The sequence below is a fragment of the Tamandua tetradactyla genome, chromosome 18 (genome assembly GCF_023851605.1).
Source record: "Tamandua tetradactyla isolate mTamTet1 chromosome 18, mTamTet1.pri, whole genome shotgun sequence".
In the NCBI taxonomy this organism is placed as follows: domain Eukaryota; kingdom Metazoa; phylum Chordata; class Mammalia; order Pilosa; family Myrmecophagidae; genus Tamandua; species Tamandua tetradactyla.
In genome coordinates this window covers 63,724,911-63,750,628 of record NC_135344.1, presented here as the reverse complement: position 1 = coordinate 63,750,628, position 25,718 = coordinate 63,724,911, and the positions used below count along the sequence as shown (strand labels likewise).

General features: G+C 35.2%; 1 protein-coding gene across 3 annotated transcripts in view; it reads left to right on the top strand.

Annotated features, from left to right (window-relative positions):
• YES1 (YES proto-oncogene 1, Src family tyrosine kinase) overlaps nucleotides 1–25,718 on the top strand; it is a 100,668-nt gene that overhangs the window by 45,516 nt on the left and 29,434 nt on the right. For all 3 annotated transcript variants that reach the window (XM_077135860.1, XM_077135861.1, XM_077135862.1), the window contains exons 3-8: nucleotides 3,774–3,873; nucleotides 6,860–6,958; nucleotides 16,071–16,174; nucleotides 16,268–16,417; nucleotides 17,763–17,918; nucleotides 18,093–18,272. In XM_077135860.1, the coding sequence (XP_076991975.1) occupies nucleotides 3,774–3,873; nucleotides 6,860–6,958; nucleotides 16,071–16,174; nucleotides 16,268–16,417; nucleotides 17,763–17,918; nucleotides 18,093–18,272 (789 nt within the window). The remainder of the gene's footprint in view (nucleotides 1–3,773; nucleotides 3,874–6,859; nucleotides 6,959–16,070; nucleotides 16,175–16,267; nucleotides 16,418–17,762; nucleotides 17,919–18,092; nucleotides 18,273–25,718) is intronic.

Sequence of the window (25,718 nt, the reverse complement as noted above, 5' to 3'; positions counted from 1 at the left end):
TAACAAAACAAAACTGGCTTAAATAATTAAGATAGGATGAGTTCAGGATTTCTTGATACAGCAGTTCCATGATGTCATCAAGTACTCAGGTTTCTTCTGTCTCTCTCCTACAGTCCTTGGAGTATCAACTTTATCCTTAAGGTTGGCCAAACAGCTGCCAACATCAAATTGAGCAATGTGTCCTTATTAATAACCTGAGGATGCAAAAAAGAAATTTCTTCTTTAAGCATGACTATAAATTTTTCCTTCTAGCCTGCCTATCTCTGGACCAATAATTGTCCATGGCCAGGGAAATGACATACATTGATTGTATTAGACTGTTCACTTGGGGAATAGATACCAAAGAGTCAACTGCAATCTTAATTCCTAACTCTAAATACATAAATAATAGATGGCCATGATATATTCCTCAGTCATTAATAAAATTTAAATGATTTGCAGATGTTATGTTTGGAAAAATAATTTTAAATGGTTAAAATAAATGATCCTTAAAGATATTCACCAGTGAAGCTGATCTGGATAGGACTAAGAAATATCAGAAGTCTGGGTAAAGGATGATGTCATCCATGTTTTAAAACTTCAAATTCTGTGTGAGACTAAAGGAAGAGATGTTTATTTGGTGCAAAATTTTTATTTTGGGTAGTGCATTTCCTAATTTAACTTGTATGGTCAGTTTAGTTAATACCGTAAGTACATGGAATCTTGAATAGCGCATGAGATTTTCTTGGTTTGTCCAGATTAGTGTGATGCCCCGATAAATCCCAGAGAAATTTGAACAGTGAAGAAAGAAGTATTTGCAAAGTGCCCTTGGGGGAATGGGGAGAAAGAGGGCAATGTTCAGCTTTCCCATTTGGAGAATTTCTGATACTCTAGCAAGCAGTGGGGACAATCAAATCAATAGGCCAAGCCATCAATCTTGGGGGTGGTCCCTAGGAAACTAATTCCTGCAAAAGATAAGCTAAGCCTACTTAAAATTAGGCCTAAGAGTCACCCACAGAGAACCTCTTTTGTTGCTCAGATGTAGCCTCTCTCTTTCTAAGCCAACTAGGCAAGTGAACTCACTGCCCCCCCCCCTCCCCACCATGTGGGACATGACTCCCAGGGGGTGTAAACCTCTCTGGCAACTTGGAACAGAAATCCCGGGATGAGATGGGACCCAGCATCAAGGGATTGAGAAAGTCTTCTTGACCAAAAGGGGAAAGAGAGAAATTTGACAAAATGTCAGTGGCTGAGAGATTTCAAAAGTTATCCTGGAAGTTTTTCTTGCTCATTATATAGATACCCCCCTTTTAATTTATGGTGTATTGGAGTGGCTGGAGGGAAGTACCTGAACTGTAGAACTGTGTTCTAATAGCCTTGTTTCTTGAAGATGATTGTATAATGATACAACTTTTACAATATGACTGTGTGATTGTGAAAACCTTATGTCTGATGCTCCTTTTAACTAGGCTGTGGACAGATGAGTGAAAAAATGTGAATAAAAATAAACAAATAATAGGGAGATCAAAGGTTAAAATTAATTGTGTCGATGGAAATATAAATGGTCAGTGAGAGGGAGGGGTGAGGGGTATGGTATGTATGAGTTTTGTCTTTTTTATTCTTTTTCTGGAGTGATGCAGATATTCCAAAAAAATGATCATGGTGATGAATACACAGCTATGTGATGATATTGTGAGCTATGATTGTATACCATATATGGAATGTTTGTATGTTATGAATGTTGTGTGTTTGTATGCTGTTTTATTTTAATAAAAATATTTTTAATAAAAAGATATTCTTCAGTTACCTAAAGCAATTTACTTATGTAAAATGCTCCATTTATTCTTTAATAATTCAGTACAAATGGAGTATTTGTTTACCAGATATAGAATGGGAAACAAGGCAAGCAAGATTTCTGCCCTAATGGAACTTATATTATAATGAGAGCTGGATAACAACTAACAAGTAAACAATAAACAGGATGGTTTATTGTTAAATGCTATGAAGAAGCTAGCTGGGAAAGCCACCTTGAGAAGAAATCATTTGAGCTGAGGTTTAATTGATGAGAATAACTTCACCAGCTGCAGAGCTTGGAAAAGAGCATTCTATGGAGAGGGAATAATAACTGCAAAGTTTAGGGGTTATAGATGTGCTTGGCAGTTTTGAAGTCCAGAGAAGAGACCAGTGTGGGCATAATGAGAGAATTGTACGGGATGGGATTGAAGAATTTGGCTGGAGTCATAGGCTTTGAGAAGAAGTTTAGATTTTATTCAAAGCCAAAAAGAAGCTGCTAGAGAGTTTTATATGCACAGGATTTGTATGATCAAATTTCCTTTTTAAAAAACTCACTCTGGCAACTGTGTGGAAAGCGGATATAGGGAAACAGGTATAGAAATAGGCTAGAGAAGACTACTACTCACAGAAGTTCCAGCGAGAGAAGACAGGGACTTAGATCAGGGTGCAGTGGTGGAAATGTAAAGAAGTAGATAAATAAGGTTTTATAGAAATAGAACTGTTGGTCCTGGTAAAGGACTTGGCTTGAGTAACTATGTGGATAGCTGTGGCATTTGCTTAGCTAAGGAAGACTCAGGTAAGTACAGGTTAGTGGAGAAAAATCAAGAACTTTGTTTTCTACTCAGTAAGTTTTAAATGCTTTTTAGGCACTCAAGTAGAAATGTCAAATAGGCAGATGATTATTACTTTGGAACTCAGGAGAAAGACCACATAAATGAGATAACACTGTGTATGATTATATTTTTACCTTTAGTTTTCTGTAACTTTATATTTTAACACAGCAGCTTTATATTACCTTCTACATTTCACAGCATTTTATTAGTCTATTTGTAATTTTACTTCCTGCCTTTTATTCTACCATTCTTTTGAAAATTTTAGTGGCTATATTGAAAGCTAGTGATTGATTTGGCAAGTCAATGGAATTAAATTGAATTTTAGGATGTGTACATTGTCAAATTAAGAATGTAAAGGGAGTCTTTAACCAGAATCCCTCCCTTAAATAGTTTTTAACACTGAAATATGTATATTATATACATCTGTTCTATTGTTTTTTTCCACAAATAATTGTCTGTTTACTGTGCTCATCTCTTTAAGTATCTGCATATAACATTAAATGACAGTTATTTTTAGGATTTATACTTTATAATTCGTATATAAGCCATACCACTAAGAAAAACATATATAAAGTATATAATAAATAATCTTTCTAAAACCCTTGTTATTACAGGTAATGACTAGTTTTATGGACAGATTGTTCACCCATTGCTTTTAAGTAATTGAGAAGAACAATACAAGTAGTTTATAGTACTCCTTAGTGATTTTTCTGCCAAAGAGTGCATTTGAAATTTATTTTTTCAAGGCAGAGCTGTTGCTACTATGGATCAAAATTAAAGTTGCTTCTGCAGGTCTATAGAATTTTAGAATTTGTGGAGTACAGTTGCTGTATGGAATGTCTTAAAAGATCTTGTTACCTTGAAAACTCCAGCTACCGAAAGCCCCAACTTCTAAAAATAGATTCTGGGGGCTAGGAAGAATACTATTATTAAGCCTTTTTTGGCTGGCAAAAGTCTTTTTTTTGTTGTTCAGCATAACAACATACAAACATAAACATTCCTACCATATGATCATTCCATTCTTGATATATAATAAGTAGCTCACAATATCATCACATAGTTGTATATTCATCATCGTGGATCATTTCTTAGAACATTTGGCAAAAGTTTTTTACTCTTTTTTTGTAAATTTGTCATAATTTACTTATCTTTCTTTTCCTCCCATAGGTGGTGTTACTATATTTGTGGCCTTATATGATTATGAAGCTAGAACCACAGAAGACCTTTCATTTAAGAAGGGTGAAAGATTTCAAATAATTAACAATACGTAAGTGCTGTGAATATTTTGTGAAAGAGAAATCCTGGCAGGAAACTGGTCTTTACCCTGACTGAGCTAGTTAAGGATTTGGAGTTGGGAATCAGGAGGGTTGGTCTTTGCCTCCTGGTTGCCTTTTGGTTTCCTTAAACGTGTGACATAATGTTACCTCTGCAGCCAAAAGTTATTACTCCTAAAAATTGTATGGCTGTGGTTCTGCCATATCAGTGGAGATTAAGAATGAAGAATTATTGAGTAGGTATATATGCAAGCACGTTTCTTAAATTAAAAAATAAAGCAACTTTATAAAGAGAATCTTATCTTCCTATTTATCCTAAGTACTGTATGACTAAAGATCTAATCTCTTTCTCTTTAAAGGAGCAAAAAAGAAAGATGCTGGTTTAGGCATCCTATGCTGGCAAAATTAAGTTGCTTTTTTTTTTTTTTTTTAATGTAACTGTTGTACTTTTTTGTCATTCAGTGGCCCACCATAGAAAATTTTATTTGATTCCATAATTCTATTTGCAGGCATAACAACCACTTTGTAACTTCTGAAATAGTATATTCACGGTCTCTTTGCTTCTAGGCATGTTTCCTTCCATTCTTGTTCTCATCTGCTACCAGTTTTTGTTCTAGAATATAAAATGTGATCATGTGTTTCACTTTAAATACCTTCATTTGCTGCACCTGCCCACAAAATAAACAAAATCAAAATCATAATGACCATAATTTACTGAGAATTTACTGTGTAACTCTCCCTCTTTCTCCACTTCAGTCTAGGCATACTAAATTATTCACAATTTTCTAAATACATTGGGGTTTTTCACTGTCTCCAGGCCATCACACATGCTATTTCTTGTTACTGGAATGTGACTTCTTACTTCTTGTTCCGTATCTTTTTTTACTGGCTATCTCGACTCATACTTCAAAATATGGTTCGCATGTTCTTTCTCAAGGAAGCCCTTCCTGATATTGTTTCCCTCTTGCCTGACTCAACCCTCACTTCCTGCTGGATCAGGTGTCTCTTTTATGTGTTCACATGGCACCCTGTGCAAACTTCAATCATAACTCTTTTTATAATTTTGAATTATAATTTGCCACTTGCTTGTCATTGTTTTAGACCGTTCCGTTCTGAACCTTGGGCAAAATCACTCTTATGTGTGATTTTGTATCTACATCTTCCTCACAAGAGATGACAATATTTGTTCCTTTCAAATTGATTTTGGAAAAGTTAGGGCTTGTGTATTACAAACTACATATAGATCTTTTATTCTGACTTGTAATTTAATTTTATTCTTATTTGGATATTTATGGATAACATTTTTGTAAATATATGCTATTCTAGAAATTCAGTATTTTACTGAATATTGAAGTAATCCTCTTACTGTTATTGCCCTTCATCAGTCTTTTGGCCATAAGAGCGTATGGCCGTAAGAGGATATTTGGCAGTGTCTGGGCACGTTTGGGTTGTCACAAACAGGGGCTGCTACTAGTATCTACAGAAAGTAAATTAATGGTTGTCAAGAGCTAGGAGGCTGGGAAAGTGTAGAGGGAAATAACTGCTTAATGACTGGAGTTTCTTTTTCTTTTTCTATTTTTTTTTTTCAGAATAGTACGTTTGAGTGTTTAATAAATCACCAGCCTGTTTTGACTTGTTAGCATCCACCTTCCCATACTAACTGGAGTTTCTTTGGGGGAGTGATGGAAATGTTCTAAAATTGATGGTGGTGATGGATGCATAACTGTGAATATACTAAACCCAGGGATGTTGCTAAACATCTCACTGTGTACAAGACAGCACCCCAAAACAAGGAATTACCCAACTCAAATTATCAGTAATGCAAGGTTGAGAAACCCTGCTAGCTTGGAACTTCCTTGACGGCAAGAAGTATCTTCTTATGTCTGTTTTCAAGCACACCCTATGATCAAGTCTGTCACTTTTATAGATACCCAATAAATGCTTAAATGAATCAATGGATGTTTAGTAGAATCAAATGCAAAGTTTTCAGGTTGTGTATCTGAAAGTACTTAATATATACTCGGAAACTACAAACCAAGTTATGAGTTTATAACTATTTGTGTTATCAAAGAGTTTTCCATGTCATTTTCTAGGGAGCAAATTCATCTTGGGCATTTGAAAAATTTCAGTTTAAATAGTACATTTTCAGTACTTATCACTGTTAAAGTAAAAACTCATGGAATATATATATATATATGGTATCTACATGTATTTGTATAAGATATGGTATCTACATCTTCCTCATAAGAGATGACAATATTTGTTCCTTTCAAATTGATTTTGGAAAAGTTAGGGCTTGTGTATTATAGACTACATATAGATCTTATATTCTGACTTGTATTTTAATTTTAATCTTATTTGGATATTTATGGATAACATTTTTGTAAATATACATTATTCTAGAAATTCAGTATTTTACTGTTATTGCCCTTCATCAGTTCTTTTGGCCATAAGAGTGTATGGCATCCTGATTTTTTCCTCCTAAATGGCTACAAAAGTATATTACAGTTTTATGCACTCTTGAAAAGAAAAGCATTTGGCAATAAAAAAGAATGAAAAACCACTAAGCTGTACTACTTAAATGGGGGGATTTTATGGTATGCAGATTATATCTCAATAAAAGCTGTTCAAAAAGAAAGTATTTGGTCAAAACTGAGTAATTTGAAAGATTTGCCTCCCAATTTGCTTTATTCAGCATAATTTATTTTCTTATGTTGAAAGACTAATGTAAAAAGTGATCTTATAACTAAAGTTAGTGTGTTATTTAGTTTGGAGCAGTTATGCTTTGCTTAGTCTTATTGTCTCAAATCATGAAACCTATTTTTGAATCTTATTCTTTCAGTCTAATTCTTGATCAAATTTAGTGTGTAAATTAAAAATGAAAGTAATACCTCTTATCTACTTCAGATACAACATTGCAATGTATTGTATCTTGGGAAATATTCTACCTTGTAGTGATTTTTGTTTTATGTGTTGCAGGGAAGGAGACTGGTGGGAAGCAAGATCAATTGCTACAGGAAAGAATGGTTATATCCCTAGCAATTATGTAGCACCGGCAGATTCCATTCAGGCAGAAGAGTAAGACATTACTTCATATTTTATTAATTCTTTTTATTTTTAAAACGTTGTAATGCACATTCTACTTAGCCACAACTTTATGCACATGCAATTACATGCCAGTCACAGATAATGTATCATATTAATAGAAGCTGTTACTTGAAAATTAATAACCAATGTCCTAGTATCTGCTTAGAATAATATCATAATTGAATCTGCATTAATAATAGTCCAAGTTATACCTAGTCTCTAGCCTTTCTTATTTCACTTGTTTTTAAAATAATATTAACCCTTTTTATGTTCTGCACACTCTCAGACACTTCCTTCAGTAGTGTTGTATCAGTGTCGTGTTGATTTCTTGATTTAGGTGGTCAGACTATGGTTATGTAGGAGAGTGACCTTGTCTTTTAGGAAGTATACACTGAAGTATTTAGGGGTAATGATTTGGCTTATTCACAAGTTGCTCTTAGATGGTTCAGGAACAAGAATATAAATGCACACAGGTGTGGATATATATACATATATATATAGAGAGAGAGACAGAATAGATGATTGAGCAAATGTGATAAAATCTTAACAACTGGGGAACCTGGGTGAAAAGTATATGGAACTTCTATATACTATTCTTGCAACTTTTCTGTAAGTTTGAGTTAATTTCAAAATAAAATGTTTAGAGGGGGCCAAGATGGTAGCTTAGGGAGGTGTGGGATTTAGTTCATCCTCCAGAGCAGCTAATAAATAGCCAGTAACAGTACAGAACAACTTGAGTTAATTTCAAAATAAAATGTCTAGAGGGGGCCAAGATGGTAGCTTAGGGAGGTGTGGGATTTAGTTCATCCTCCAGAGCAGCTAATAAATAGCCAGTAACAGTACAGAACAACTGCTAGGGCCATGTCAGTGGCCAGAAAAACAGCATACACCAGGCTGGACCATCTGGAGCAGCTGCGAGCCCACCCAGAACTGTGAGTTCCCCAAGCCGTGGTGGCCGGCGCCCCTCCCACACAGGCTGCTTCCCAGATGGGGAAGGAAAGAGCGTTTACCAGCAGCAGGGGCTGAGCGCAACCAAACTCCAATTGTGGAATTAATTAACAGATGCTGACTACTAAAAATAGGCCCTAGCTCAGCTGAACCTCGAGTAAAAGAGGAGGTCGCTGGTTTTTGCCCCGTGCAGAGGGGACAGTGCTGATGGAAAAAGAAAAAAAAAAAACAGGTTTTTTGGATTTGAAAAAGGTCTGGCTCCTGAAGGAAAGGAGGAATCATGTAGCACCTGGAGATACACAGAGCAATATACCAACTTAAGCTCTTGAATGGCAAACCCAAGGAGCGGGGGTCCTGCTCTGGAAAAGATTTTTCTCTTTCGTTTTGGTGATTGTGTTTCTACAGCTTGACTGCTCTTTGGATACAGCTGCAAGGCTTCTTGGGCTCCACTGCCCCAGGCATAGGCAGAATTAAGCTTGTTTAAGTGTTTGTCTGGAGCCTGTGCCTTCCCCAGGAAAGGGATAGGGCACAGCTCAGGTGGAATCCCTCCCTCAAGGAGTTCAAACCCCAGGGTCTGGAAAAGTGAAGCAATTAAAACCAGACTACAACCTTTCCTCTGTCTCTGCCACGCCCACAGGAGGGAGAATCTGCTGAAGTTAAAGGTACCGCATCACCTTATGCTGGTGGGACCTGCAGGAAGACAAACACCACATACTGGGCAGGATAGGAAAAACAGAGAGCCCAGAGGCTTCCTAAGAAAGCCTTTCAATCTGTTAGGTCTTACCCTCAGGGAAAACTGAAGCAGGTGACTCTTTTCTCCCTACAGAAGGCCAGTTTGGTCTGGGAAAATCTGGCGGGGGTCTATAAAAACTAAGTAGACTCTCCTAAGGGGGGATAAAAGGCACCATATAGGCAGGGCAAGAAACTTCTAAGAAAACAAGAACGGAAAAATTATGATCTGTTAAACAAAACCTAAGCTAGAGGTTCAGAATAAGCTGAACTGAATGTCAAAGAACAGATAGACAAAAAAGTCATGCAGCAATAAAATCCCAGGGGAAAAAAAAAAGTGAAAACAATCTCCAGAATAAACTAATTGAGGTAATTAAATGCCTAGACACCAGCAAAAAATAACGAATCACACTAGGAAAATTGAAGAAATGGCCCAAAGGAACACACCAACAATTCAAATGAGATACAGTTGAAACAATTAATTCAGTATGTTCAAACAGACATGGAAAACCTCATCAAAAATCAAATCAGTGAATTGAGTGAGGATATAAGAAGGGAAGGAATGAACAAAAAGAAGAAATCGAAAGTCTGAAAAAACAAATCACAGAACTTATGGTAATGAAAGGCACAGTAGAAGAGATGAAAGAAACAAGGGAAACCTACAGTGTCAGATTTCAAGAGGCAAAAGATAGGATTAGTGAATTGGAGAATGGGACATCTGAAATCCAACAAGCAAAAGATAATGTAGGAAAAAGAATGGAAAAATATGGCCAGGGACTCAGGGAATTGAATGACAATGTGATGTACATGAATATACATGTTGTGGGTGTCCCAGAAGGAGAAGAGAACGGAAAATGAGGAGAAAAACTAATGGAGGAAATTACCAATGAAAATTTCCCAACTCTTATGAAAGACTTAAAATTACAGATCCAAGAAGTGCAGCTTACCCAAAACAAAATTGATACAAATAGACGTACTCCAAGACACTTACTAATTAGAATGTCAGATGTCAAAGAGAAAGAGAGAATCTTGACAGCAGCAAGAGAAAAGCAATCCATCATAAACAAAGGAAACCCAGTAAGACTATGCATAGATTTCTCGGCAGAAACCATGGAGGCGAGAAGACAGTGGGATGATATATTTAAATTACTAAAAGGGAAAAACTGCCAACCAAGATTCTATATCCAGCAAAATTTTCCTTCAAAAATGAGGGAGAAATTCAAACATTTTCATACAAAAAAATCACTGAGAGAATTTGTGACCAAGAGACCAGCTCTGCAAGAAATATGAAAGGGAACACTAGAGACAGATACAAAAAGACAGGAGAGAGTGGTGTGGGGAAGAGTGTAGAAATGAAGACTATCAGTAAAGGTAAAAAGAAGGAAAATTAGTATGACATGTAAAATGCAAAAGGCAAAATGGTAGAAGAAACTACTGCCCATACAGTAATAACAATAAATGTTAATGGATTAAACTCCCTAATCAGAAGACGTAAATTAAAAAACAGGATTAAAAAACAGGACCCATCTGTATGCTATCCACAGGAAACACATCTTAGACCCAAGGATAAGCATAGGTTGAAAGTGAAAGGTTGGGAAAAGATATTTCATGCAAATAACAACCAGAAAAGAGCAGGAGTAGCTATACTAATATCCAACAAATTAGACTTCAAATATAAAACAGTTAAAAAAGACAAAGAAGGACATTATGTATTAATAAAAGGAACAATGTAACAAGAAAACATAACAATCATAAATACTTATGCACCGAGCCAGAATGCTCCAAAATACATGAGGCAAACACTGAAAAGAGAAACAGACACATCTACCATAATAGTTGGAGACTTCAATTCCCCACTCTTATCAATGGGCAGAACATCTAGACAGAGGATCAATAAAGAAACAGAGAATTTGAATAATACAATAAATGAGCTAGAGTTAACAGACGTTTATAAAACATTACACCCCACAACAGCAGGATATAACTTTTTCTCAAGTGCTCATGGATCATTCTCAAGGATACACCATATGCTGGGTCACAAGGCAAGTCTCAATAAATTTTAAAAGATTGAAATCATATAAAACACTTTCTCAGATCATAAAGGAATTAAGTTGGAAATCAATAATAGGCAGAATGCCAGAAAATTCACAAATCTATGGAGGCTCAACAACACACTTTTAAACAACCAGTGGGTCAAGGAAGAAATTCCAAGAGAAATCAGTAAATATCTCAAGGCAGATGAAAATGAAAACATGACACCTCAAAATTTGTGGGATGCAGCAAAAGCAATGCTGAGAGGGATATATATATATTACCCTAAATGCCTATATCAAAAAAGAAGAAAGAACAAAAATTGAAAAATTAACTGTCCACTTGGAAGAACTAGAGAAAGAACAGCAGACTAACCCCAAAGCAAGAAAAGAAAAGAAATAATGAAGATTAGAGCAGAAATAAATGAAATTGAGAGCATGAAAACAATCAAGAAAATCAATAAAATCAGAACTTGGTTCTATGAGAAAACCAATAAGATTGATGGACCCTTAGCAAGGTTGACAAAAAGAAGAAGAGAGAGGATGCAAATAAATGAAATCAGAAATAGAAGAGGAGACATAACCACTGATCCCACAGAAATAAAGGAAGTAATGAGAGGCTACTATGACCAACTTTATGCTAAAAAACTCAACAGTGTAGATGAAATGGACAACTTCCGAGAAAGGCATGAACAACAACCAACATTGATTTGAGAAGTAATAGATGACCTCAACAAACCAATCACAAGTAAAGAAATTGAATCAGTCATTAAGAAGCTCCCCCAAAAGAAAAGTCCAGGACCAGATGGCTTCACATGTGAATTCTACCAAACTTTCAAGAAAGAATTAGTACCAATCCTGCTCAGTCTTTTCAAAAAAATTGAAGAGGAGGGTAAGCTGTCTAACTCATTCTATGAAGCCAACATCACCCTCACACCAAAGACAGACAAAGATATTACAGTAAAAGAAAACTACAAACCAGTTTCTCTAATGAATATAGATGCAAACATTCTCAACAAAATTCTTGCAAATCGAATCCAGCAGCATTTTAAAAGAATTATGCACCATAACCAAGTAGGATTCATCCCAGGTATGCAAGGATGGTTCAGCATAAGAAAATTAATTAATATAATACATCATATCAACAAATCAAAGCAGAAAAACCACATGATCATGTCGATTGATGCAGAAAAGGCATTTGACAACATTCAACATCCTTTCTTGTTGAAAACACTTCAAAAGATAGGAATAGAAGGGAACTTCCTCAAGGTGATAAAGGGAATATATGAAAAACCTATAGCTAGCATTATCCTCAATGGGGAAAAATTGAAAACTTTCCCCCAAGATCAGGAACAAGACTAGGATGTCCACTGTTAACATTGTTATTCAACATTGTGTTGGAAGTTCTAGCCAGAGCAATTAGATAAGAAAAAGAAATACAAGGCATCAAAATTGGAAAGGAAGTAGAACTCTCACTGTTTGCAGATGACGTGATAGTATATGTTGAAAACCCCAAAAAATCCACAGCAAAACTACTAGAGCTAATAAGTACAGCAAAGTGGCAGGTGACAAGATCAACACTCAAAAATGTGTGGTGTTTCTATACACTAGTAATGAACAATCTGAGGGGGAAATCATGAAAAAACTCCATTTACAATTGCAACCAAAAGAATAAAATATTTAGGAATAAATTTAACTAAAGAGACCTATACAGAAAAAACTATAAGAAATTGTTCAAAGAAATCACAGAAGACCTAAATAAATGGAAGGGCATACCGTGTTCATGGATTGGAAGACTGAATATAGTTAAGATGTCAGTTCTACCTAAATTGATGTTCAGATTCAATGCTATACCAATTAAAATCCCAAAAACTTACTTTTCAGAAATAGAAAAACCAATAACCAAATTTTTCTGGAAGGGCAGGGTGCCCCGAATAGCTAAAAGTATCCTGAGAAAGAAAAATGAAGTCAGAGGTCTCACGCTATGTAACCTTAAGGCATATTACGAAGCTACAGTGGTCAAAACAGCATGGTACTGGCATAAAGATAGGGTGTTCAGTTATAGACCCTCTCATATATGGACAATTGATCTTTGATAAGGCAGTCAAGCCAACTCACCTGGGACAGAACAGTCTTTTCAATAAATGGTGCCTAGAGAACTGGATATACACATGCAAAAGAATGAGAGAGGATCCATATCTCACACCCTATACAAAAATTAGCTCAAAATGGATCAAAGACCTAAACATTAGGTCTAAGACCATAAAACTGTTAGAAGAAAATGTAGGGAAATATCTTATAAATCTTAGACCTTACACCCGAAACACGAGCATTAAAGAAAGAAATGGGAACTCCTCAAAATTAAACACTTCTGTGCATCAAAGAACTTCATCAAGAAAGTAAAATGACAGCCTACATAATGGGAGACAATATTTGGAAACAATATATCAAATAAAGGTCTAGTATCCAGAATGTATAAAGCGATTGTTCAACTCAACAACAGAAAGACAGATAACCCAGTTACAAAATGGGCAAAAAACTTGAACAGACACTACTCAGAAGAGGAAATACAAATGGCCAAAAGGCACATAAAAAGGTGATCAACTTCCCTGGCTATTAGGGAAATGCAAATCAAAACCACAATGAGATATCATCTCACACCCACCAGAATGGCCATTATCAATAAAACAGAAAATGACAAGTGCTGGAGAGGATGTGGAGAAAGAGGCACACTTATCCACTGTTGGTGGGAATGTCAAATGGTACAACCGCTGTGGAAGGCAGTTTGGCTGTTCCTCGGGAAGCTAAATATAGAATTTCCATATGACCCAGCAATACCATTGCTAGGTATCTACTCAGAGGACATGAGGGCAAAGACACAAACAGACATTTGCACACCAATGTTTATAGCAGCATTATTTACGATTGCCAAGAGATGGAACCAGCCCAAATGTCCATCAGCAGATGAGTGGCTAAACAAGCTGTGATATATACATAGAATGGAATATTATACAGCTGTAAGACAAAATAAAGTTATGAAGTATGCAACAACATGGATGGACCTTAAGGACATTATGCTGAATGAGATTAGCCAGAAACAGGACAAATATTGTATGGTCTCACTGATATGATCTAACATTAATGAATGAACTTAAATAATTTCAGTTAAGAACAGAGGTCATCAGGAGATAGAATTAGGGTAGATGTTGGGTAATTGAAACTATAGGGATACAGATTGTGCAACAGGACTGAATATAAAAACTCAGAAATGGACAGCACAATACTACCTAACTGTCATACAGTAATGTTAAAACACTGAATGAAGCTGAATGTGACAATGATAGAGGAAGGAGGCCTCTATCATTGAAATCAGAAGGAAAAATATACAATAAAGACTGAGAGGGTATAATCTTGGAATGTCTGGAGTGTATAATGATAGTGACTAAATGTACAAATTTAAAAATGTTTTGCATGAGGAAGAACAAAGGAATGTCAATAATGCAGAGTATTGAAAATAGATGCTAATTAATATTTTAAAACTTTGACTTTTATGAGACTAAATAAAAAATGTTTATTTGGTACAAAATTTATAGTTTGACTTGTGCATTTCCAAACTTATGTGGACAGCTAAATTGAACATCATAAGTACAAGGAACTTTGAATAGGGCATGAGATTCTGTAGGTATGTCCAGAATGGTGCCTTGAGAAATCCCAGAAGGATTTGAACAGTGAATAAAAAAAGTATTTGCAAAGTCCCCTTGGGGGAATGGTGAGAAAGGGGGAAAATTCAGCTTTCCCAAGTGGAGAATTCTTGATATTCTCACAAGCAGTGGGGACAACCAAAGCAATAGGCTGAGCCCCCAATCTTGGGGTTTGTTCATATGAAACTTAACCCCCAAAGGATAGGTCAAACCTACTTAAAATTAGGCCTAAGAGTCACCCCCAGAAGAACCTCTTTTGTTGCTCAGATGTGGCCTCTCTCTCTTAATCAACATGACAGGCAAAGTCACTACCCTACCCCTTTCCACATGGGATATGACTCCCAGGGGTGTGGACCTTCCTGGCAATGTGGGACAGAAATCCTAGAATGAGCTGGGATTTAGCACCAAGGGATTGAGAAAACCTTCTTCACCAAAAGGGGGAAGAGAGAAATGAGACAAAATAAAATTTCAGTGGCTGAGAGATTCCAAACAGTGTCAAGAGGTTATCCTGGAGGTTATTCTTATGCATTAAATAGATATCACCTTTTTAGTTAAGGTGTAACAGAGGCTGGAGAAAACTGCCTGAAAATGTAGAGCTGTGTTCCAGTAGCCATGTTTCTTGAAGATGATTGTAAAATGACATAGCTTTCGCAATGTGACTGAGTGATTGTGAAAACCTTGTGTCTGATGCTTCTTTTATCTACCTTATGGACAGATGAATAAAACATATGGATTAAAAATAAATAATAGGGGGAACAAATGTTAAAATCAATTTAATAGATTGCAGTGCTAGTGATCAATGAAAGGGAGGGTTAAGGGGTATGGTATGTATGAATTTTTTTTCTGTTTTTATTTCTTTTTCTGAATTGATGCAAATGTTCTAAGAAATGGTCATGAGGCTGAATATATAACTACGATGAAATTAAAAGAATGTTCATATTGTATGTTGATTGGTTTTATTAATAAAAATTTAAAAAATAAAAAATATGAAGTAAACAAATAGAAAAAAAAATGAAATGCTTAAAATTCACCTTTAATGCAAAAGCATACTTTTTTAGGTCAGACTGCTTATCCAGCATCCATAAATACCACTTCATTTTTGTATCACAGTTAACACAGTACATTATTTCTTGTTACACAGTTACACTGTGCCTTCCTATTTTGTGTTTTGATCTTTTGTCTATTCTGTGAATTCCAAGAAACAGAAACTGTCGTTTCTATTCATAAAACTTTAAGATTTGAAGTAACTTAGAATTCCTAATGATTTGGGTCTGATATACTTGTATCTTACTAAATAGAGATAGATGACCACCTGCCAGGAAACCACCTGTTTTTCTTACTGTTGTCTTAATATTTCCACTTGCCACTAACTGAAAGCATTTGTCTATCTTTGCTCCCTTCCTTCTACATTTTTACTGTTACTGTGTCTGCTGCATACTGAATAGCCAATACATAGAAATACTGTGATAGAATGTATTCTGACTTTAATTTTTGTAATATTGCTATTTAATAAATCTTTAATTGTGTTTTGTTATATTTTAAGCTATCTCTGATTTAAATTTAAAAATTTTAGTTAGCATTCTTTGCCCTGTTCTTTGTCATCCTCTCCACGCTACTCCATACTTATCGATACTTCTTTATAATTTTTCTGACCCTTATGCCTTTCCAACGTAAAGCACTGTTCACTTTTTCCAGATGGTATTTTGGCAAAATGGGGAGAAAAGATGCTGAAAGATTACTTCTGAATCCTGGGAATCAACGAGGTATTTTCTTGGTAAGAGAGAGTGAAACAACTAAAGGTATGGATGTTGATACAGTAATATAACTATAAAAATTTTCAGCGGCAATATTTTGAGAAAGATATCATAAAAGTATTCATTTTTTTCCCCTAGGTGCTTATTCCCTCTCTATTCGTGACTGGGATGAGGTAAGAGGTGACAATGTGAAACACTACAAAATTAGGAAACTTGACAATGGTGGATACTACATCACAACCAGAGCACAATTTGATACTCTGCAGAAATTGGTGAAACACTACACAGGTAGGTGAATATTTCTGTTATAAAAGTTATTTCCACGTGTCCTCTTTTATGAGGATAAAATCTGTCTTCATATTTCTTAAGGTTTAGTACGGTACTTTACACATTATCGGCACTCAATAAATATCTGTTGTATTCTGATTAGGAAATGAAGAATAGGCAATCGTAACTTAATACCTGAATTGAGTTCTTGAATGATACATTAAAATCAGACTATCACTATTTGAGTCATTTGACTGTTTAATACTCATAGTGTTTACATTGGCATTCTATTTTATAGTATGTAAATGCCAAGATAGATTGTGAAAATAAATAAAAGGAAAATAAAAGCAAATGTTTTATTTACAGCGAGTTATTAAGTAAGTAAAACTAAATATTTAGCATAATAAATTATGCCAGATCTCCTTTTAGGTTTCCTTCCTTTGCATGGGCTACACCCCTTAAGACTTCCTAGAGTACAAATCAACCCATGCCACTATAGATGTACTTTAGTCTTTCAAGGACTTCTGAAAGTATTCAATAATAGCCTTGTCTCAAAACTTTTACTGCCAATTTGATACATAGATGTATCTGAAAGTCTTTAAATGATTAATACCAGAGGAGAAGAAGTTTCCATGGTAATTTTTTCTTTAATAATAGCTAGTTGCAAATTGACTCTATCAAGTCACTATCCGTCTTGACAGTCATCAAAAGTGTTACTAGACAGTGGCCACAGTTGTAATAGTACTTGTTTAGAATATGAGTTTTTGAGGTTGCTTGTTGAGGTAAGAAAGACTGTAAAAGCAGGACTCACAAGTCAAAGTATTATGAATCTGGGATTCCCTGACTTTGTATCTCCCTGATTTAAAAATCAGTCCCTTAAAGGAAGGACTTTTTCCTTGATTGTTTTTATGACTCTTAAATTAGTGGCTATTAGAAACAACAAATGATGGTAGTATTATCTTTGCAAGGAAATAAAGCACAGTGGTTAAAAGCACAACTTTGGAGGCAGACAGACATTGATGTGAATCCCAGCTTCATATTGCCTAGCTGTGTGATCTTGGGAAAGTTGCCAAAATTTTCCAGGCCTCATATATGTGAGAAATATTTATAAAGTTCTGAAGTGGCACAATATCTGGAACATGGTAAGTATTCCATTAATAACTTAAAAATATACTTAACAAGATGTCTCACTTTTTATATACATTTCATGTGTTTTGCTTTTTACATACAACTTCCTTTTTGTGTATATGCTTTTAGAGTTAAACTGATAGCACATTACTACAATGAAATTTTTTAAAACATTGGTACATGGACCTTTATTTTTGTGAGTAATTAATTTTACAGTATAGTCTGTTCATTTATCTAGAGCATGCTGATGGTTTATGCCATAAGTTGACAACTGTGTGTCCAACTGTGAAACCCCAGACTCAAGGTCTAGCAAAAGATGCTTGGGAAATCCCTCGAGAATCTTTGCGACTAGAGGTTAAACTAGGACAAGGATGTTTTGGTGAAGTATGGATGGGTAAGAAACTTGAACTTTTTTGCATGTGTGTGATGTTTAGCCATAGATTAAAATGCCACAATGTATGATAAAGTAAAATATGGCTAAATATTTAAGGTAACTGCTGTTCACTGACATTTGTTATAAAATCTCTTTGACTATAGATAAAAATAGTAAAATGTGTTGCTTCTTTAGGAACATGGAACGGAACTACAAAAGTAGCAATCAAAACATTAAAACCAGGTACAATGATGCCAGAAGCTTTTCTGCAAGAGGCTCAGATCATGAAGAAGTTAAGACATGATAAACTTGTTCCACTATATGCCGTTGTATCTGAAGAGCCAATTTACATTGTCACTGAATTTATGTCGAAAGGTACGTGCATGTTCCTGAACAGATTAGTAACTCTTAGAGTATTCACATTGATAGATTTTTAAAAATAAGTCTGCATTTACATTTTTATGCATTTAAATTTTACTATATAATGTTTACTAATCTAAGATTTTTATGTAGACATTTGAAGAGAGGAAATTTGACATTTGTTTAATGGAGTACCTAGTGATTAGTTACAATTATTTAGAGGCTGATAAAAAAGAGAATTAGGCCAACAGAATTTATTTTGAAAGTAGATTTGACTGAAGGAAATGGAATAGATAGGACAGTATAAAAGAAAAACAACAATTGTACGTATTTAATTAAAATGATGAAATGAGAAAAATGGGTATATCTTTAGTACTAAAGCAAAGGAGTCAGGTAAAATTAAGGAAATAGTCTCATTTTAATAGAGATGTAATTCCCATACTCAGGATTCTAGAAAGTTCCCCTTTTCATCACTGTCATTGATATTTCACCATTCACCAAAATCTAAAGTTAGGTCTTCAGTAACAGAATTGGTTGGGGCCAGGGTAATCAGAAGGTGAGAGTGACACCCTTGCCCCCTTCTGCCCCTTTTTTCCATGTTAATGTTTCTTTAGAATAGGAATTAATAAATAATTGCAGTCATATTTTCTGATAATCTTCCTTGGTTCTTTTTCTAGCTGCTATATATAGTAAGTCTTAATTCGCTATAGGTATTAATGTTAAACAGCTTAGACAGAATCATCTTTGGTTAGTTGGATATACCTTTGAGTTTCTAGCTAATTACTTGGCAGATATATTAAGAGTAATTATTCACCCACAGTTCAAATGCCTTTGTTCAGCAAATATTTGATGAGTGTTCATTATGAACCATGCATCTGTACTGGATATTGGGAAAGAAGGGTAAGGTATATTCCTTACCTTCAAGGAATTTATTTCTTTTTGTCCCCAAACCCCCACCCCCACCCCAGGAGGAAAGAAAAGAAAATCATATATCCAGTGGTCTAAATGAAGATATACACACAGTATTTCTCTCTTACTGTGAACAGTGTTATTTGTTGCTAGTCACTTATACTTCTAAAGTTAACGAATATAATGACAAGCCCAGCTTTTGTACACATCTTGAATTTTTATCTCCTTTTTTACTCTTTTGAGCCATTCCTGTAGTTAAAATCACCTTCTCCCATAGTCCATCTAGTGGTAACACAGATAACTACAAGCTAGAAAAGAAACTTCTTCCCCAAAGTAGACTGAAACCAAAATTAAGAACTGATATAGCCTATTAATTGATATCCAAAACATAGCTAAAGCTCTAAAGCACATGAGCAGGAAGGAGAACACATCGGAAGGAATGTCTCCTGCAAATAACTGGCAAATACACCATTTCAAAGGGTACATTGGATCAACTAAGGAAGAAGGAAGAAAAGGGACAAAAGGAGAAAGTTTCAGTCAAGACATTGGTAGCGTAAGAAATATAATAGAAAAGTTGATGGTCCATTTCGTTTTCTGTATTGATTTTAAGGATTATTTAATGAGGGAATATGGTAGAACTCAAATATCAAATCACTTGAGTTAGGATTATTTCTTGGTGGGAAATAGAGAATATAAGATCACAAAAGTTCCTTTTAGTTTTGAAATCCTGTAATTCCCTACCTTGGTAATTAGCAGTTGGCTTCTACAGTCTGTCCAAACTCATTGCCTGAAGTGCCCCAATCTAAACTCATTTTCTGGTCAGACAGGTCTTCTTGTGGCCCTTTGTTCCATGGTCTTGTCCGTGTTATTTCCTTTACTTGGAATTTGGTTTCCGTAATTCTTGACCTACTGTACTTCCTTCATACTTTATTTAAGCCTGGTGTTAGAAGACGTCCATTATTGTCCCAATCTGTGGCAGGCAGCAGTGGGGACTACAGTCTAGGCTCCTGGTGCAGCTTACTGATGCCAGGGTAGGCTATAAAGACCTAGTCCTCTAAAATCCTAGGGTGTGTGCTTTGATCTATTATTGCTGCTTTTGATCAGCTCCTTCAGATCACTAGGGTGCTGGCTCTGGGGGCAGCCATTTTTCCAACCACCCTCAGGCAAAATTGCAAAGAAGCCTTAAAAAGCAGTACCTGTTTGGTTTGTTTTCTTCTCTCTTTTTTCTTTGTATTCCCCATTTGGGAATGAAAGTAGTTTGGAAAAGTCACAAATTGATGGCTCCAGCCTTCCATAATAATGGCAAAAAAACAAATAAAACTAGCAATCCCAGAGGAGTGGGAGAACTAGATTTCCAGAGTTATAACAACATTATAGTCAGAACATCTAATTCTCAACAACAACAAAAAATTACAAAACACATTAAGAAACAGGAAAGTTTGGCCCAGTCTCCGGAACAAAGAATTTATAAGGAACTATTCCCAAAGAAACTCATACATTGGAGCTATTAGTCAAAGACTTTAAGTCAGCTGTCTTAGATATGTTCATTGAGCTAAAAGAATTATACAAGGAACTAAAGGAAATTAGGAAAACATAGTTTGAACAAAATAAGGATTTGGGTATTATGTAAATGAACTAAACAAATTCTAGAACTACAAAGTACACTAATTGAAATTAAAAACTCATTAGACATACTCACCAGCAAATTTGAACAGGCAGAAGAAAGAATCAGCAAATTTGAAGATAAGACCATTGAAATTATCCAGTGTTAGGAGAAGAAAGAAAAAATAGTGAAGAAAAATGAACAGAGCCTGAGGGATCTGTGGGACACCATCAAGCATATCAACTTACATTCCAGAAGGACAAGATGTGAGAAAGGGGCAGAAAAAGTATTTGAAGAAATAATGGCCAAAAACTTCCCAAATCTGATGAAAGGCTTGTGTATATATGGCCAGGAGGCTCAGAAAACTTCAAGCAGGGTAGAGTCTAAGGGATCTACACCAAAACACATTATACCTAAATTATCAAACCAATTTCAGTAATCTTTTCAATAAATGGGGCTGGGATGGCTGGAAATCCACAGACAAAAAAATGAAATTGAATCCCTACCTTTCACCATGTATAAAAGTTCATTCAAAATTCAAAAAAAGAACTAATACTATAAACCTCTTACAAGAAAAGATAAGGAAGTATCCTAAGAACCTTGTAGTGGGCAAAAGATTCTTAAATTCTACCCCAAAAGCAAAAGCAACAAAAGAAAAGACAGAGAGGGTCAACTTATCACATACAATGGGTCCCCAATAAGATTAACAGCAAATTTAAAAATCCTCAAAACACTCTGGTAAACCAAATCCAGCAGTGTATTAAAAGGATTATACACCATGACCAAGTGGGGTTTATTCCAGGAATGCAAGAAAGGATTAATTTTAGAAAATCAATCAGTGTAATATACCACATGAACAGAATGAAGGGGGGAAAAACCTGTGGTGATCTCAATTGATGCAGGAAAAGCATTTGATAAAATCCAGCATCCTTTCATGAATACATTCAGAACTGTAGGAATAGAAGGGAATGTTCTCAGCACAGTAAAGGGCATTTGTGAAAAACTCATAGAAGATATACTCATTGGTGAAAGACTGAAAGATCAGTAAGAAGACAAGGAGACTCAGTTACTGCTGTTGTTCACCATTGTACGAGAGGTTCTAGCCAGAGCATTCAGGCTAGAGAAAGACGTAAAAGGTATCGAAGTAGGAAAGAAAGAAGTCAAATTATCCTTGCTTGAAAATGACATGATCTCATATGTAGAAAGTCCCCAGAAATCCACAAGAAAGTTACTAGAACTAATAAATTCAGCAGACTTGCAGGATACAAGATAAACATACAGAAGTCAGTAGGATTTCTGTACACCAGTGATCAATCTGAAAGGGAAATCAAGAAATCAGTTCTATTTTTAATAATCTAAAAGAATATAAAATATAAAAGAATAGAATCCACATATCTATGAACAGCTGATTTTTTGCAAGAGTGCCAAAATAGGGTAAATAATAATCTCTTCAATAAATAGCACAGGGACAACTGGAAATCCACAGACAGAATGAAATTGAATCCCTACCTCTCACCATATACAAAAGTTCATTCAAAATAGTTCAATGACCTAAATATAAGAGCTAATACTATAAACCTCTTACAAGAAAACGCAGGCAAGTATCTTCAGGACTTTGCAGTAGGCAAAGAATTCTTGAGTTTTACTCCAAAAGCACAAGCAACAAAAGAAAAAAAATAGATCAAATAGACTTTGTCAAAATTAAAGACTTTTGTGCCTTAAAGGGACATTCTCAGGAAACTGAAAAAAAAAAAAAAGCCCACTGAACGGGAGAAAGTATTTGAAAACCATATATTTGATAAGGATTAATATCCAGAAAATATAAAGAACTCCTACAACTCACCAACAAAAAGATAATCCACTTTAAAAATGGGCCAAGGAATTGAATTAACATTTCTCCAAACAAGATTTTCAAATGGCCAGGAAGTATAGGAAAAGATGCTCTGTCATGGTTAGGGACAGGTGTCAACTTGGCCAAGTTGTGGTACCTGTTCATCTGATTGGGCAAGCGCTGGCCTGTCTGTTGCAATGAGGATATTTCATAGGATTAGGTCATGATCACGTCAGCTACATCCACAGCTGATTCCATTTGTAATCAGCCAAGGGGGAGTGTCTTCTGCAATTAGTGATGCTAAATGCAATCATGGGAAGCCTTTTAAGGAGGACTCAGAGGAGACAGGCTCCATTCCTGCTTTGGCTGGTGAGCCTCTCCTGTGGAGTTCATCCAGGCCATCCATTGGAGTCATCGGCTTCGCAGCCTGCCCTGTGGATTTTGGACTCTGCGTTCCTACGGTCACGTGAGACACTTTCATAAATTTTATATTTGCAAGTGTTCCCTGTTGATTCTGTTTCTCTAGAGAACCCTAACTAATACATGCTCCAACATCGTTAGCCATTAAAGAAATACAAATTAAAACTACAGTGATGAGCCACTTCATACCCAGTAGATAGCTATTATTTTCAAAATCTGAATATAACAGTTATTGACGAGGATGTGGAGAAATTGGGTAAATACATGGTTGATAGCACTGTAAAATGAAATAGGCACTGTAGAAAACATTTTGGCACTTCCTCAGAAAATTAAACATAAGAATTACCGAATAACCTGACAATTCCATTCCTAAGTATATATCCAAAAAACTGAAGGCAACGATTTGGACAGATATTTATAGCAGTGTTCATCTCAGCATTATTCACGATGGCCCAAAGGTAGAAGCAGCTTCAAGTGTTCATCAACAAATGAATGGATTAATTGGTATATCCAAACAATGGAGTATTATTCAGCCATAAAAAGAAGTGAAGTGCTGGTATATACTACAACATAAATAAACCTTGTTGAACTAATCCACACACAAAAGGACTAATATTATATGATTTCTCTTATATGAAAAATTAAGAGTAAGCAAATTCGTAGAAACAGAAAGTGGAATATAGGCTACCTAGGGCTGGGGTGGGGGTAAGGATGGGAAGTTAATGGTTAAATTGTACAGAATTTCTGTTTGGGTTGATGGATAGTGGTGATAGAACAACATTGTGCACATAATTAACAGCACTGAATTATGTATTTGAATGTAGTTAAAAGGGGAAATTTTAGGTTGTCCATATGTTACTAGAATAAAAATTTAAAAAAACAACAACATAGGACTGTACAGTACAATGAACCTTAATGTAAACCATGAACTGTAGTTAATAGTAGAATTATAAAAATATTCTTTCATCATTTCTAACAAATGTACCACACTAAAGCAAAATGTTAGTAGGGTGGTATGGTATATGGAATGTCTATTTTATGCATGATATACAACTTCCCTAAAAAAAAAACACATTAAAAATAATTAAATTTTAGGAGAAATGTTTTTTAGCTTAAGATACAGCACCATAATAAAATATCACTCAATTACTACCACCAGAATACGGAAATATTACTTGGATACAGTCACCTCATATTTCTTTGGAGAAGAGATGAAGATGAGCAGACAAACAAAAAACAACTGCCTTGGTTTCATGCTCTTAATCTCTTATATAAAGGAAAATCATTTTTCTTTTGAATCATTTTAGTATTCCAGATAAGAAAAACCTCTGTTGTTATATAAGCTCTTACACACTGAATTGTTTGATACATTTGGAACCAAAAAAAACATTTGTAGCCCATTGAAACTGTGGTACTAACAATTGCAAATTAATGAGAAAAGAGCTTTTTTATACCATTTACTTCCCTTAATGGCTAAGAGAACTGCCTAGTTTAACAGTTCTGACTTCCTTATCATAGCTGTTTAATGGAATGAAAAAAGAAAAGAAAAGAAAAATTTGCCCCCCCTTGCAAAGTACTCAAGTCAATTATGGTCTACATAAATTTTACTTTAAAAACGTATTTTACAACTAGGAGCAATTTTGACTTCCAGGGGATATTTGACAATATCTGAGTACATTTTTTAATAAATAAGTTATTTTTTAAAAAGTAAATTACAGTTTACTATAGACAGCGGCAACAATAACAAAACCTCCAGGCCAAAGCATAATTACCAGACATTTGATACATTCAGTAAATGTAATAGTAATTGAGGGAGAAGTGACACAGGCTGAAATAGAGAAAAATAGTGGAAAAGGCAAATAATCAGTTGGTTTTTAAGGTTATGAAGGATATGGATGGGTAAAGGGAAGGGGAAGGGCATATCCCTAGAGTTAGGAGCTTATGCCAAGATGGTGAACAAAATCATAGATGATAGAAAGCATACATAAAATCTGCTTGAAGCAGTATAAACAGCCAGTTTGTGAAGAATGTCAAGTACAGAAAGGTAAATTGTACTTTACCTTTAGCATTGAAGCTAGAGAGGTATGTGAGATCAACTAAAAGACTGCTTTGGAATGATTTCACTCTTATTTATTAAGTACTTACTCTCTACCAAGCCTGTAGATAGGCTTCAGAGGGTCCATGAATTTCTGTAGAAGTTATGTGTAAATTTTGCATATTTATGTATATTTCTCTGGTAAGATTCCATGTTTAACCAGATTCTCAAAAGGATCTTTGAACTAAAAAAGATTAAGGACCATTGAGCTAGAGGACTGGAAATAGTTTAGAAGGTATTGTATTACTTACTACTCTATGAGTGGGTGGTTATGTTCCAGAAATGTTCCTTGATAAGAAATGTTCTGGGGAATTTTATGTTATTGGTTAAAGATCAGTGACACACATTTCAATTCTGGATTTCTATGCTCTACAAATTTTGCTCTTTCAGTGCTGTTTATTACACTTACAGTATTGTGCTGCCATCACCTCTATCCATTTCCAAACATTTACATTCAACCTTATTAAAATTTCTGTATACCTTTAGCTTCATCTGCCCATTCTCTGTCCTCTTTCTATGTCCTGGCAACCTACACTGTAGATTTTAACTCCCAGTGTTTGCTTATTATCATTAGTTTATATTAATAAGACCATGCAGCATTTG